General features: G+C 35.0%; 1 protein-coding gene across 4 annotated transcripts in view; it reads left to right on the top strand.

Annotated features, from left to right (window-relative positions):
* The window catches only part of EPHA3 (EPH receptor A3), a 384770-nt gene extending 369142 nt beyond the window's left edge, over positions 1-15628 (top strand). For all 4 annotated transcript variants that reach the window (XM_078358560.1, XM_078358558.1, XM_002761290.6 and 1 more), the window contains 2 exons: positions 5937-6092; positions 12921-15628. In XM_078358560.1, coding sequence (XP_078214686.1) covers positions 5937-6092; positions 12921-13026 — 262 coding nt within the window. In that variant the 3' untranslated portion in view covers positions 13027-15628. The remainder of the gene's footprint in view (positions 1-5936; positions 6093-12920) is intronic.
* Positions 15629-17360: the final 1732 nt, after the last annotated feature.

Genomic DNA, 17360 nt, shown 5'->3' with positions numbered 1-17360 from the left:
CAGAAAAATGAGGATGTATTTCTTTCTATTGAAGTAGTAAGGTACCCTTTTTATTTTTGAAAATACAAGATGTTTATTATTGACAATATTAATTTTGAAGAAAGACGTGTGTGTGTATGCATGCACATGTGTGTATAAAATGAAATAGAAAAATAACTTCTTAATTTCACAGAATTTTCATGATCCAGGTTATCAAATTATTCTATACTGTTGTAAATTGAAAAAAATTAAACTTTGGCACAAAAAAATTAATACTTTCAAAATATTTGGAATGAAGCTTTAATGGGAAGGCAATAAAATTCATGGCCCAAAGACTCAGATAATATATTTAATAATATTTAGAACGAGCTTCTGCAGACTCAACTATATTTAGCAAATTTAATTGAGATGTTTTTAAATATATTGTTTCATTGCATTTATCACTAACATTGCAGGGATTTATTGTTATTAACTTGGAGCATGGAGAGGAATAAAAACAAACAATACTCATATTCTTCCCAGCTAATGACAATAAGCAAGTATTAGTAAAAAGCTTCCTATCTCTAAGAGTACATAATAGAATTCTTTCTGAGAATAACTGCTGTTTTGACAAACACCATATCCTGCGAGATAAATCTAACAACCAAAAACTAATATGCCTTTGTTTCTCAAAATGGCTTTGACCTCAAATTCTGAAACTGACAGGGTGACTTTGCTCACTGAACAAACATGATACAGAACCTTTTAGAGGGAAGCAAATATGCCCAATACCCAGGTGATCTCTCTCTCTCTCTCTCTCTCTCTCCTTTCTAATCTTAAAATCAAAGAAGCTAATTTTACCATAGGGAGGAATTAAACCAGATGTAATGGCTATAACTTCAAAGATTTTTGTCCTTAAGGCTTAGAGAGAATTAAAATAAACACAATGACTTTATTTTTCCTTAATGTGTCATTTATATACTAGGTTCCTGTTGGGAACTGTGTATATTCAACACTATTTTTAGTTTATGATGATGAATTAAATTCATTTTATCATATCTGGATTTTTAATTTTAGAAATAAAGATCAAGGTCATTACCAAACAATATTAAATTGACAAATAAAGGATTTTTCCCCTAAAATACAATGGGAAACATTTGAAATTTAAAAAAAGTTATAAAATGCAATAAAAACTTACTATTCTCAAACGATAACAAAATCAGTTATAATTATTAGTGTTATGGCTTTAAAAAGTTACTCTTTAGATTTAATGTATTTCCTGAAACTATTCACAACAAATAAAAAATAATTACAATGTTACAGTATGCATCTTGAATATTATTAGCTCCTTCTAGACATAATAGGCATATGCTTATTCATTCAACAAATGTGTATGTGTTATTTTTGATATTTGAGGAGTCAATCTCTTTGTCAATCAAAAGGAGTCTATTAAGTCAGAAATGGATAACTAGTGATTCAGAATTTTAAGGTAGTATTGAAATAAGATTATTACCAGAAGTTATTTTGGGGATTGGTAGTTGTTCATTGAGGTTTTTCCCCAGTATCTGGTGCTAATTTTTATGAACCTATTTACAGCTGAAACAGGAGTCAGTGGGAAGAAAATATATGTGTAACTATCTAATGCAACAATATGAAAACCCATGAAAGAATAATTCACAAGTCTTAGTAGAAAGAGGGAGAAAGAAAGGGAAGAAAATTATTTTTCACTTCCCCTGAGCAAACATGTAATTTCCATGATTTCTTTTTAATGACTGCGGTCTGCGGCCAGTAGGTCCTGATTTATGAAAAGCTGTGAAAGATCAGGTGGAACTCTGTAGGACATCGTTTACAGCTGCGTGGATTGAAACCGATCTAATTTGTCTAGTAAAAGTGTGAGCTCACAGTGCACATCACCCAGCCTATAAATTTCCCTTTCAGATCCGATGTCTGGGGCTGGGGCTGAATAAGCGCCAATGCCTGCAGCTGCTCAAGGGCCCAGATTCCCCTGGTGCGCGTGAAGAGACATCACAGGCTCTTCACAGTGAGAGACAAATTCCTATCCATTGATAAACTCTCCAGATGTCCTCTCTGAGGAGGAAAAGAACCAATTTTTATTTGAAATCCCCAGAGAAATCCTGGAAGTGGAAAAATGATACTTTGCAGGGCTGGTTATTCTGAGGTCACTGGCATTAAAATTAGGTCATTTTTTTTTTTTTGTCTTGGTTGTGCTTTGATCCGAGTCATAAACAGACAAACTCAGTTGGGATCCCTAATCCCTAATCCACACGTCCTGATCTATTTCAATTTGTTTATACTAATTTTCTTTAAACTCTTGTTGAGTCTGACTAAAGTGTTGAGTGTGTAAGTACAAACTGTTTTGAACTGAGAAGAAAGAATTCCGCATTTTGCTATTAAGCACACTTCATAAATATTCTGAATAAATGTCCTGGGGTTTGATTCTTCCTACCCACAAACCCATAAATAAAAAAGTATTACTATTCATGGGACTAAAACTTGACATAAGGTTCTGTGCTACAGCTACCGTAGACAGAGAAACTGTGTGTGTGTGTGTGTGTGTGTGTGTGTGTGTGTGTGTGTGTGCCTGCAGATAGTTTAATACCTTGTCTTGTTTCTAGGTCTCACTTCGCTTTTCTTATGAAATCTTCTCACACCTGATGTAATGCTATTTTTATCAATTTTTTAGTGGTTCAATGACTTATCCAATCAGTCTAATGTAATATCTAATGCTTGCTAGTGAAAAAGGCTATTTCATTCATGGTAGCCACGCCGAAACAACCCAAGAATGTTGTATACATTTTGACACCTGGATTGTATATCTGTAATTCCTGGTTCTTAGGAAAGGAATAAAAATACAAATTTTCAATTATAAAAATAAGCTGTTTTTCTTTCTCAGATGAGTAATTTAAAAAACATAGAAAATTGTTTGCAAATATGTTTCAAAGAAAATAATTTATGAAATGTTATATTTATATTTTAGAGTTTTCTAGATATTGCTAAGGGTAAAAAATCATGTTTATATAATAATGCCTAATCTTTGTTTCTATTTTTAATCTCACAGTTAGTAAAACTAAACCATATCACAGAAATAGATATTACAAGCTCCATAAATAAAATTTTCAATTTATAATTTGAACTTGTGAAGCAGAAAGAATTGAAATTGAGTTGAGTCTGATGGAGAGAAGGTTGAAGAGCCCTTCACTTTGCACTGCCCTCTGCTGCACAAACGGCCGCCACAGAAGGGAACTATTCATCTGTATTTTCCACAGAGTAGGAAAATAGAGGCAGAACCAACGTTGCAATTTTTTTTCTTAAACTCGGGGTTAAAATTGCACAAAAAAGTGACTTTTTATCAAATAGATTTAATGCATCTCTGTGAAAATCCAGATAAATTTTCAATTTAAAGACTTCTCATATGTTCCAAGCAATAGCATGTCCGCGTAGGCCGTAATCCAGAATTGTCTGGGCTCATGAATCAGCTTGACAGTTAAGTAGGTCTTTTGTACATGAGGGCGTAAGCTGAAGACTATCACCAGAAGTACTAGAAACTTCTCAATTAAAAGACCTATTTAAGCGTGAGTGGAGTTGGCACAGATTTGCTTGAGATTTTCTCATTTAGAACATGAACTTATACCACATATCCTAGATGGTAATCAATGATTGCTACTTATATGTAAAACATAATACCGTTTGAATTTATGTATATTGTTCATTTTGCTATGTGTGTTATTTCTAAATATATTGAAATTAGCTCCTTAGAGATCTAAATTTATTTCTAAAATAAAGAGCAATGCATGGTGATATATTAATGTTATTTGCTTTGGTGTTTTCTCACCATGAGTTCTAAACTTCGACTTTAAGCACTTCAAATGATGAACTTCACTTAGACAAATCTTTCATTTCAAGAATATAAGAAAAATACGAAGTTCTAGTTTAATACTCCCAATTTTGGAGATTTTTAAATGAAAGATTCTGAATAACTAAAATGGCAAAAAAATTAAAATGTACTTTATTAATTATAAAATAAAGATTAAATCATGATACATACAGTTTTAATATTAATACGATATTTTATTGCAATAATGAACAAAATCAAAGAGAGCAGAATGCACATCTGTTTGTAAATGTCTGCTGTGGAATCATTGTGAACTTGCAAAAGTTACTATTTTAAGGAAGCCCCTAATAATGGCTACTTTCCAGGGGGAAAAGTTTAGCCATTTCACCAAAGATGTTACCTTATGTAAAGTAATGAACAGCTAACAGATAGTGCTTATTATGTGCCAGCACTGTTCTAAGTGTTACCTACATATGCTCATCGATTCTTCAGTCGGTATCCTCACCATTATGCCCCTTTAAAAGAAGAGGAAACAGACAGGAAACTCACCAAGGTCACGCAAATAGTATGTGGTCTACCCGGGATTCCACCCAGGCCTTATGGTTCCAGTGTTTGTGCACTAAACTTCAGGGCACAGGAAAACTGAATAGGCCACGTGATGAAATCATAAATAGTGTAAGAGAAAACGGGGAAATGTAATATGAACAAAGTTTCACCTAAACAGCACAGTGTAGCAGCCAAGAATGTGGGCTGTGGCATAGAAAAATGTGGGTCTAAATGCCAGCTCTGTCTCTTTTGCCTGAGAGAACTCAAATTTATAACTTAATGTGATTTAGTTTCAGCTTCCTTATCTATCCTAGGGAATAGCATCAGTGCCTAACAGGTGCTACAAAGACCGAGGTCCTTCATGTCTGTGTAATATTCTTAGCATCATGAGTGTCACATTGAGTGCACATGAATATCCAATGTAACATGTAAACAATATAAACAAAACAAAATAAGAGCCTTTGTAACTTATTTCTGTTATTGTTATTATTCACCCAAAACTAAAGGCTTTTATGTCTCCCTTGTGCCCAAGCTCCCTTCCTTAAGAGAAAAGAAGAGAGAAGTCAGTAAATTGTTCACCTAGTGACTGGCTCCAGTGAAAGGACAATCAGAGGTCCCTGAGAGCTGATAAAAACATGCCAAAGACAGGTCACCAAGGGGCTGCTTCTTCTGGCTCTTCGGGGATGCAAACCTTGTCTCTTTCATTTCCTCATGTCTCTTCTTTTCCATTGATTCACCAGGTCTTGCAGGTGGTCATAGATAGATGGTTAAACCTGTATTTGTATAAAGCAATCCTAGGAGGAAGTGTTTTCCTTAATGCTGATTTTATTTTGCAATATAAATCACAATTAAATGCTTCTCTGAGTATCTGTGTGTATATATATAAAATATTATATATATATCATGTGTATATATCCAACACATGTGTAATGTATGTATCATGAATGTGTTATATTCATATATATATATGTAGTGAACTTCATTCTGTCTCAAATATGCAAGAATGTTTTTATCAGTCATCTACTTTTTTCTGCTATTTTTATTTTTAATGACATGTAAACATTATTTAACGATGTGTTGAGTTTATGTCCTGCTGTAAGTACAACCTAGATTGTTCAAACCATTCTTCATACGGGAACCTATACAAGGTCCAACAAACATCCAGTGGGAAATACTTAAAATACTGAAATGAATCCATCATCAAAGCAGGCAGGGAAGAATTCAGTGTGTCCTGCCTACTGTAACTGTGTCCTAAATTACTGCCATTTTGCTAATGACTAAACAAATTAAATGTCAATAAAATATGTATGGATGTATTTATCTCTTTCACTGGCAAAGTTTCAGTGATTGAAAAGCACTTGTGGACGGAGAGGGGAGAACTTAGACAAGATGATTACACAGTGTTCCTCCAAGCTGCCAGCTCGAACAGATGAAGCCTTCATGGCAGATAAATTCCACAAATGAACAGGAACACCATATGAAGTCTGGAGGTTCCTGCTGATGTTAGTGTCAAATTTTGACACACAGTCACTCTGCAGACTCCTGATTTGTCTCCCTTTGGTGTTTTCTTTTCTTGCAGGCCATCAAACCTTCTTCTGGACCAAAGCAATGTCGATATCACTACCTTCCGCACAGCAGGTGACTGGCTTAATGGCGTCCGGACAGCACACTGCAAGGAAATCTTCACAGGCGTGGAGTACAGTTCTTGTGACACAATAGCCAAGATTTCCACAGAGTAAGAAAAAAACCCTTAAAAAGATTGAATGATTCTTTTGAACTTTTGAATATTCTGCTCAATATTCATGTCTTGGCTTGACATGTTATAAATATTAGTGGTCGATCTGAGGTACTGAGTATTTCCTGGAGCTGCTAATCAGGGCCCTGGGTCTCCCTGTGGCTCACAGCTTCTGGATTGATACATGTTGATATGTCTTCCTCCCTCAAAACAGCGCCCAGGATAGATGTCTTTACATAGACCAGATATGACCTGCAGATCAATCAACAGATTCACACTCATTCCAACACTGCAAACCCAAGTCCCTAACTTAAAACATAAGCGTACATAGATTGATTAGTGTATTTCTGCATTTTGTGATTCGTCCATTATTTTTACTAAAGCTTAATATCTGTGTATAAGGAAAATTGAGAATGAAGTGGATAATCTGGAGTACAGGGATACATATTAAACTCTAAAAGTAGTTTTCATAGCTGCTGGATAAACATAACATCATCTGGTCATTACTGTCTGCTCGGGGAAGGATATTATGCTAGAAAACGAAGTTATGTTTAGGTTTAAGATAGGACTTTTGGGCTTTCCTCAAGGCTTATTGCCAGATAAGAAAGAAAAAATATGCATCACAATATTAATATTAATTGATATTTTTATGTGTTAAAAACCAATAATAATCAAGTATAATATGCTGTATATTATGGACAGTAATCTTTTTGTAACAGGAATCTTTTGATATGAGAAACATATGGACTCAAGAAAAGGGGGTGTCTAAAGAATCAAGTAAGTCCAGTGAATGGGCAAAAAAATTTAGTCATTCACAAAGTAGGGTGTTTGAAAATTGATAAATTAAGAGTTGGAAGTCACATTCTTCCTCTCTCTGTAATTGAGAATCAATTTGCTTCACTTCCTAATGTGACTACATAATTTTTATTCTTCTGCAGAGTGACATTTTCTGGATTCTCATGCACATAGCTAAATACTGGCTTTCTCAGATCTTGTCACATAGCCTCACAGCGCCATTCAGCTGATAAGGGTCCAACTCTTAATTCTAAGTTCTCAGTACAGAAAGTATGACTGGCTCAGTCCCACTTGTACATTGGCACGTCCAAAGTTGCATGTTTGCTAGTATCTAGTCATTTATTTTCAAAGGAAGTAGAATGGGGTAGTATGGACTTGGCTCCAGGGGCCCTTTCCTGAAGATAAGACGGAGAATTGTCCCAAGGAAAGAGGTGCAAACTGGATAGATACACCCAAAGTTGTCCAGAACGTTGTAGCTTGCGTGGTCTATTGGGAAACTGTTCATCATTGTGTCCATCTTCCTTTGATGTTTGTTAAATTGAATAAACACTTTAGTCCCCTCAAGTTTTAGTATTATCATCTCCCACTAATATTTAAATATTTAAATGTTTCTGAATATATAAAGGCTTTCATTGCCACCCTGTCAATCATTCAACATCACTGTGAAAATTACAGATTAACAACAAAAAAGAAATGTGCCATGTAATTAATAGAGTTACAAGTGTCCAACAATCATATAAATAAATTTATGATTTATGGTGTAACGTTGCCATCAGAAAGACATAAAGCCACAGAAGGACTTAGAGGAGGAGTTTATTATTATTGAAGGAGAAGACTTGCTCTAAAAAAATACACTTATTCTAGTCAACGTAACGTGCATCGGTGTTCCCGTTCAAAGTGGAATGTGGCGTTTTTTGAATACACTTCTGACCCAATTGACAGTACACTTTGGGTTTCTATGGTACTTATTTTCATCAGATACAGTCTCAATATGTAGTCATGTATTTATGTATTTTGATATATTATTATTTTAGTCATATAAAGGGTTATGATATATGAAACATCTGCTGGAGAGCACAGAAGCAGAGCAAAAAGCAAACACGAAGCTGAACATCTCCACACCATTGCCAGATTTTCAAAGGCAAAGTAATGAAATGTTTATTCTCAATAAAATTCGACTTTTAGATATTGAAAAACTATATTGAAAGGTATGAGGGAGAACACTGTTAATAAGATTAACTGCTAGTTTGCTGTTTAAATATAGTCAGCCATTAGAAGCTATAAATGCGATAAGAAAGCTATTTGCTTTGAAAAGGTGAAATGACAGCATTTGTCATACGTCCAAGTTAGCGACATTACTTGTGTCGACAATACCGTGGTGGACATCAAACTCTTTGGCAGCTTGGACTCTTTTTACTTAATTGTTGTTATTATTTGATCTATCTGTGAACATGCATTCAAGACGAAAGCTGACTTTTCTTGAAAAATAGCTTTTTCAGGTTGTCCTTCACATTGAGTCAGGTGGTCTTGGACATATACGTGTTGCAGTCACCACAACATTCCTTCTTCTGTCCTCTCTCCTCAGTGTAGGGATAATATAGGGTTAACACCTATTGCCCTAGCGCTCTGTGACAAGAGCTGCATTTTCCTTGAGTCTTCATAGTGTCATGCAATCATGTTCTCAGTTTATATTACAAAATGAGAATTTATTAAAAATCTTTAATATACTAATTATTTGGACAAATACAATAGGGCAACATTTTCACCATAAGTGCTATAAAGATATTTGGCTAGGTGTTTTATCTTTCTTTTGGGGTCTTGGGCTTATTGTTTGATTTCTTTCAGTCTCTATTTTTGTGCCATCCAGACTCAATTCAGAAATGACTCGCTTCACCAGATAACTGTAGAGATTCTCCAAGAATAGCTACAGATACGTAGGATGAATCTCTCTTTTTTTTTTCCTTCCTATTCAGGCTACCAAAGTACAGGAAAAGAACGATAAAATTTCTCAAATACACATTAATTTATTTTCGTTAGAGGTTTCATTGATATGCAAGCTATTCAAGTTATCTAATTTTCAAATGAAGCCCAGAACACGTGGGGTTTTATTTAATAAATACGTATTTCACAATATTACTTCGTAGCCTAAGATGGATTTAGCAAGGTTAAAATAAGAAAGGAAGAGAGAAAGAGAAAGGGCAGAGTGACGGTGACTGTGAAACTAGAGACAGAATTAAGTGTGTGGAATGAATATGAAGCAGATTAATTGCTACATGGCATTATCCTGTACCCTTGGATGCCATTTTCCCAGTGTCATCCCCTATCCCCCTGCCTTTGAAGTACCAGATAACATATTAACCTCTGGTCTCAGTCTGGAGCTTCTCTTTAGCCTTAAACTTTTCCACTGCTCTTCTGAATAGGACAGTCAAAATGAAATGAGCACACACAGTGTTTTGAGACAGCAGCAACTGGATGCTCCGAATTATTTTGGATATGGCAAGGTAGTGGACAGATGACATGTGGAAGAATAGAGAGACTAGAGTGTGTTTAAAAACCCTAGCTAAGGAATAACCCAAATGGATAGTTACTTTAGTTCTCTTTTCAAAAATCCAATATAATCTTTTGCATTAAGAAAAAAGTTTTGTATTACACATATAAATATATATTATATATTATATTTATATATATTACATAGATATATAAATTTATATATTATATTTATGTATATAAATATATACATTATATATTATATTTATATTTATTTATATATATATTTATATATTATATTTATATATATTATATACATATATAAATTTATATATTATATTTATATATAAATATATACATTATATATTATATTTATATATATAAGTACATACTCATATATTTTGTTATATATTATATAAATATATATTTTATATATCATATATGAATATATATTTATGTATATAAATAATATATATATTTGCTTATGTTGGGTTCACAGACACAGAATGTAAAACAGCTTTTGCAAAACATTTATTGAAGAATACACTCAGGAGGTGCATCTATAAAGAAGTGATGAGGCTCACGCCTGTAATCCCAGCCGAGGCGGGATTTGGGAGGCCGAGGAGGGTGGATCATGAGGTCAAGAGATCGAGACCATCCTGGTCAACATGGTGAAACCCTGTCTCTACTAAAAATACAAAAAAATTAGCTGGGCATGGTGGTGCGCGCCTGTAATCCCAGCTACTCAGGAGGCTGAGGCAGGAGAATTGCCTGAACCCAGGAGGCGGAGGTTGCGGTGAGCCGAGATCGCGCCATTGCACTCCAGCCTGGGTAACAAGAGCGAAACTCCGTCTCAAAAAAAAAAAGAAGTGATGAGGAACGTCCCAAACGGGTCTGTGAATTCAGCATCACTTTTTTTTTCCAGCGCCTTGGTGATGAGTGCTTCAGTTCAGAAGGAAGATTAGGGCCGAACAGCATATCGTGCAATACTCAAGCTATGCTTGAATTTCTCAAAGAGTTCAGGAATTACTGCATTGAAATATATCTGTTTTGTCCGTTTTTTTTTAAACTTTCCATGACTATTATTTTAAGAAGGGGAAAGGGAAGAGACAAAGGAGAAAAAAGTCATCTTTGCATAAAACATGTGATATGGTATTGGAAGAAAGATGAAGGAGGAAATACAAAAAGTGAGAATCTATTTTTTCTGGATCTGAACTCATAAAGTCGCTTTGGTATAGTTTGGGGATGAGTGGAGAAAGTTGTATTCTTTATTTTAAAGATAGATTAATTAAAATCCTGTAACACACATTCTCAGAGGCAGGGATCAACAAAAGCAGCATACATCACTCTAAGTGAAGGCTTCCATCATTCACAGTTATGCTAAGCATGGCAAGCCTCACACTACCATACATCCCCACTAGCCTTCCTGAGGAAAAGTATATTAGATAGAACCTAAGGCAAGACCCAAGCTGTCCAGTGAGGGTTGATCAGCCCTTTGACTGTCAGCAGGGAGGGAACCTGCAGATCATCAGGAACTTGCCCAGCAGATGGTAGGATTTCAGTAGCGTCTTGGTTAATTAAATGCCTGATGCTTAAATAACAAGTACATTTCTTCTCAAATGAGAAGACCTATTGTCTTCTGGAACACCCTTATGGCCTTGGAACCCGTTTCTTAAGAAATCGATTAATCCATTTCTATATAGTTGAATTCCTAATTTTTCTTTCTTTATGCTCAGCATAAAGAAACCCTCAGAAACCCTCTGTATGTGTGTGTGTGTGTGTGTTCACATGTGTACTTTTTCCTTGCCGTTGTCAATTTTCCTGGCTCTCCTTGCCAAATGGGACTTTACACACTAGTCAACTTTATCCAGAAAAAATATATTTTGTACATTCAGTAAATTTGTATTGAGCCCGCTAACTGGCAGCCATTGTTTAGGTTGTTGTTGATAAACAGAGTACAAGAAAAAAATCACTTTTCACATGGAATTTACCTTCTTGTGGGACAGGACAAGGAATAAGGAAAATAAATTAGAAAGAAAGTCGATATGCTAGATGGTAATAAATGCTTTGGAAGAAAATGAAACAAGAAAAGAAAATAGAAAGTGCAGATACAAGTACACAGAGGTTTTAAAATATTAAATAGGAGTGTTGGGGATTCATTCATTTATTCATTAGAGGGGGATGTGTGAGCATCCCTCAATCATGAAAGAGGCGAATGAACTAATTACTTGAAACAAGAATATATAATTAACCGTTTGCACATATTACCTATATTGTTTCCCTAAATTAAATCCCTTGTTTTTATAATCTGTATTTTAATACCTACTTTCCAACTTTCAATTATGACATATTTCATAAATAGAGATACGTCTTTGTCATTTTGTCTACTTTAAAAGAACTGCGAACTGTAATGATATTATTCCAGTTATCTACGACTGCACAGCAGACTCCCCCAGCACTTAAGGCAAAAACATTCACGTGTTTATTACATCACAGAGTTGTGGGTGATGAATTCGACTAGAGCTACGGTGGGTGATTCTTTGTGCTCTGATGTTGATGTTGACAGAAACTCTCAGCTGACAAATGAACTGATCTTGTCTGGAGGGCTGGAGATGCTTTCATTTCAATGTCTTCCTTGTTCAGTTAGCTACCCAGTTGGTCTCACCTGGAATTGTAGACCAAAGTGCTTCCATGTGGCCTCTCCCCTGCAATAATATCAGGTAGTCAGACTTTCTATATGGCAGGTCTAGGGCCCCAGTGAGGATGTCTCAAGTGATAAGTAGAAGCTGATAGTTTCTTAAGACCCGAGTGAAGAAAGTGGAACAATGTTGATTCAGGCATATTCTGTTAGTCAAAGCAGTCTCTGAGCTGGCCCAGATTCAAGGGAAAGAGATAAAGCCCCAGAAAGAATATATGATCATTGCTATTAATTTCCTAAGGCTTCTATAAGAAATTACTACAAATGTATTCGCTTAAACAACAGAAGTTTTTTTCTTGCAATTCTGGCCATCAGAAGTCTGAAAGTATGAAATCATTATGTTGGCAGTATCACAATTGCTCCAGTCTCTAAGGGTGAATTCTTCCTCGTCTATCCCAGCTTCTGGTGGATCCTGGTATTCTCCGGATTATGGCAACAGAACTCCAATCTCTGCCTCCATTTGTACATTGCCTTCGATTCTCTGTGCTCTATGTGTCCTATTCTCTCAAAAGGAAACTGTCACTGGATTTATGTACCACCCTAATCCAGTAAGATATTTTCCCAATCCGTGCCTTAATTATATCTGCAAAGACCCTCTATCCAAATAAAATCGCATTGTGAGGTTTGAGACTGACAAAGATTTTGAGGAAACACTATTCAACCCACTGTGGCATCTATATAGTTTTCTACAAGACCGTGGAATAGTTGGGACACAACACAGATGATGCAAATATTAGAAAATTAGGTCCACAGTACTAGAATATGTCATTGTGCAGTTGCACTCATTGAAAATCTCCTGCTTGCATACCATCCAAGAAACTAATTCTCATATTTTCCTTTTTTCGCAGTGACATGAAAAAGGTTGGTGTCACCGTGGTTGGGCCACAGAAGAAGATCATCAGTAGCATTAAAGCTCTAGAAACACAATCGAAGAATGGCCCAGTTCCCGTGTGAAGCACTGCTTCTGGAAGGAAATGGTGACTGTGGAAGGTGCAGCATCATCCTGCAGACAGACAATGATGCTGGAGACGCTGGTGAAGTTCCAACTCCAATAAGACACTCAAATATGAGTACAAATGCCTTAAAATGGAATTTAAAAACTCTTTATTTTCCCCTATCATTTAGTGGATGGGTGGGTGGGGTATTTTTTTGTAATTGCTTTTTTAAGTAATAGTTAATGGATTCAGTGAAATTCTTCAGAGGAAAGTGGTGAAGAACTACCATATAGCCATGGATCACAAGCTATCATGAAAGCCAAACAAGTGAAATAGCAAAACGGACGTGGTGGCTGTGTTTCGTTACAGCCGCAAAAGAAAAGACTTGTAATATTTTTATAGACAGAGGAAATCTGTAACAGGGATTTTGTTTCTTTTAAAGCAAGGAAAATGGAGGAATTGATACCTCAGACTCTCTGGCCATATTTACTACCTTATCACCGCATTCTTCTCTTTTATCTGTTTAAAGCATATAGAGATGATGTTTGTAGTTGTTCTAAGTACTACATGCTTTTAAATTGTTAGCTTCTTTAAGTATATCATGTAAAGAATGTCTTAATTTTTGAAAAAAGTACATATTTATTTTCTTTTGGATTGTTTTTATTGTTTTCTATTTATGTCTTGATGATTTAATTTGGATTTGTTACAGCCAAGTGCCAAATGCTCTCTCAAATTGTCAGCAGTTTAAATTGACACAGATAATGATAGGTTTCTTTCAGATTTTTTGAACCACCCACTTACATGTATTTTTAAAAATGAAACTTCTTTTCCCAGTCATACACTAACATCTGTCCTAGTCTGTTATCCCAATCATTCTTTTCTCTCCATTTATTATAAACTGTATGCTCAAAATTTAGTGTAATATACTAGCTTGTATGCAATGGATTTTCAACCAGATAGCATACATTTCCTGCTCTGGTGCTTAGAGACCATTAACTCCCTCCATTAGTGAAGGAGCCGTGTTAGAGCTTCCGAGAAGAGCTACACTGGAAAGAACTGAAATCTGATATAGATTGCTATATTAACAGGCAGCACAGCCTATAGGCCAATGCATGAGTCAAAAAAAAAAAAAATCACTTGCTCACTGGCTTTGAAAAGTCATTTACTATTGTTGCTTAAACTTGCTCAACTGTTTATAGAGAATGATGATAACAGAACCACTCCTCTGTATCACTGGAGTTTAGGTCAATTAAGTAAATATTGTGACCATTAGTACCAGGTATTATTGTCTTTAAGAGTCTTCCACTTCAATGCACATGATGCGGTTTTGGTATATAACTTAGAAGCATTGAACTTCCTCAAATTTACTGGATGTAACATTTTTAGAACAGTCGGTCATCTAGCAAATGCCTCGAAATGTGCAGGCAGGAGAGCGATTTCTCATCACAGGGATTTAGACTTACTGTTACATAAAGGCTAACTTTGAGCTTGCTCAGTAATATTTGAAAAGATGTACATGGTGGGTACCTAGCTATTAGTATATTCTGAAGCAACATTTTAGCTGTATTGATACTTTCTAATGCTGATATGAACTTGAATATAAGAAATGTGTATATCACAAGAATGGAATGGATAAAACAATGCTGCAAATTTAATGTTCTTATGCAAAATGGAATGCTAATGAAACACTGCTTACAGTCACAAATCAAAATTCACAAGTGCTAATCTGTTGTAGGTTTATTGTAATAAGACTTAGATTGTGCTCCTTCAGATATAAGACTGTTTCTCAAATCTTGGCAATATTTCTTAGTCAAATCAGGCTGTTAGGTATTGGGTATATAAGAGCATGAAATTTTAAAAAATACACGTGTGATTATAAAATTAATCAAAATTTTACTTATACCTGCTATCAGCAGCTAGAAAACATTTTTTTAATCAAGTATTTTGTGTTTGGAATGTTAGGATGAGATCCAAATATGGTTTCAATCTAATTTTTTCCCAGACTAACATTCACTTTTTTAGGTACTATTCTGAGCATACGCAACAAAACCTGTGCATTTCATAAACTAATAATTGTGGATTGTTGAATCTATTTCACTTATTTTGGCTGTGGTTTCCATTTGAAAGTAGAGGTTGTACACATCATATACTGTTCTTCATTTCATTAATATTTTTCTACTTTACCTCTTAAAAATTTATTCTACACAATTCTTACCCTGTATATATGTAAACATAAGTGTACGATTCTTAACCATGGAGTAGAGGTACTAGAATGCTAAGGCCATCACTTTGTACAGGAACTGCATTGATTTTCAGTAAACATAAGGCCACATCTCCTTCAGGATGTTATGTACCATATGATCTGTTTTGTATCTTACATATGATTTACATATATTATTTATTTCTGGCAACTCAGTTTATGCTGTGCTAAGTATAAATCAAGCCATGTATAAATGTGATATGATGGACAATATGTGTTTACTTTAAACTTGTCTTTTCAAAATATGACTCAGTTTATATTGTGCAATGTAGATGGCCTCTTACTAATGTAAAATGATTTGTAGTGGAAACGTTTATATTTTTATAATAAACATAATGAAAATATTTTTTACAGATTGGAATACAGAAGTGGTCTTTGAAGTTTTTTTAAAAATCCATTTATAAATGTGTGCTTATTTAAATAGCAAAATAATGAAATTTATAAAGTCACAGAAATACGCTTCTGGGTTTTTATTCTCCATTAGTGAAGACGGATTTACAGTGTGTAACCCACATGTTTTTGGTCTAAATCTCATTATGAATAAGCTGGAAAAAGAATCAGTAAATATTATTTCAAAGTAATAAATGCAATTGTAGTAGGCAGTCCTCTTTGGATTACAAATAACAGGAAACAAATAAATTGAGTTAATGTTTAAAAAGAAAATGTTTAGCAAAAGTGACAGAATTATCCAGGGATAATCTCCCTAGCTAAGAGATCAGACACAGATTGAACCAGGAATTCAAACAATGTCAACATGGGTAAATCTCTCATTCTATGTCTTCTTCCCTTGGCCCTATTTTTCTTCCAACGGGGTTAATTTGCAAGCCTATATCTTTCTACAAAGTGAAAAATACTACTATTTTTAATTCTACATTGCAATTCCTATGAAAGAATTACCATCTTTCTAGTTCCAACAGAGATCCTGAGGCCTTTCTTGGGTCACAAGCCCTATCATTTGGGTTGGAGAATGAGTTTCTTAGTTTGGCAAGTACTGACTCCTATTCTTGCTCTTGGCAATAGTGTGTGGGGTTACATGAGAGTGATACTGTTCAGGTATGAGAGGTGTAAAAGTAGTTTATGTTCAGTAGAATGTCAGAATACTGTTTATGACACACGAAGAAAGGAATTCTGGCTAGGCCAAACAGAGCAAGTAAAAATAGAAAAAAAAAAAGTACAACTTCAAACCACATGCTAAACAAAAATACCTGATACTTTGTATACTACAGGTCCCTTGTCATTGCAGTCCACTTAAAGACAATGATTATATATGAAAATTGAAAAAAAGCTCACTTTAAAATGTGCAAATAAAATAATGATCAATATTCCCATAGGGAAGGAAGTGCTTAGAAAGAGATTTAAAAAACAGGTCTGATTTGTGCTGGCCTTGAAGGAGAAGTCGTATTTGGTCAGGTTGAGTGGAGTAGAGAATGCTTTGTAAGCAGGAGACTTGTTAAGGGGAAGAGAAGAGGTAAAGAATATATTTGTTAATTCAGTAAGTACATAGTAGGCATTATCATGAGCCAGCTGTTTGCCTATCATCATGTGCAACTTACATCATTAAATTTTTTGCAACATTTCTGTGAATAGAGATTAGCTACTTTTATGTGAGAAGGGAATCTGGGCTCAGAATGTCCAAGTCACCCTCCCAAGATTATCCCAGTGTGTAGATAAATATTTCAAACTGGAATCATCCTGTTCTGTGCTCTTGCTATCATGGGTTAATTACTATAATCTCCACGATGCTCTGGGGACAGTGACAATGACAATTTGCACGAGTGACTTGGGGGAGACTAGGTCAAGTAGACCATGTGATGTTAGAAATCTATCTTGGTATTCTATGCATGATGCTATACATCTACCCCAGATGGTGGTAATGTGAAGAATTAAAAGCATACAAAAATACGTAAAAGAAAGAGGATTAACGGCATTTACCAATTTGTTCTGAGAATTCTTTGAAAGATAGAAATCAAGTAAACCAAAAATTTAGGTCCTGAGTGTCTGTGGAAATGATGGCACCATTAGTCAAACTGGAGAATAAGGAGGGGTCAGCTTACCATCACGGGTTTGTCAAATATATACTGTATGTCACACTT

The sequence above is a fragment of the Callithrix jacchus genome, chromosome 21, assembly GCF_049354715.1.
Source record: "Callithrix jacchus isolate 240 chromosome 21, calJac240_pri, whole genome shotgun sequence".
In the NCBI taxonomy this organism is placed as follows: Eukaryota; Metazoa; Chordata; class Mammalia; order Primates; family Cebidae; genus Callithrix; species Callithrix jacchus.
This window is presented reverse-complemented; position numbering and strand designations above follow the sequence as displayed.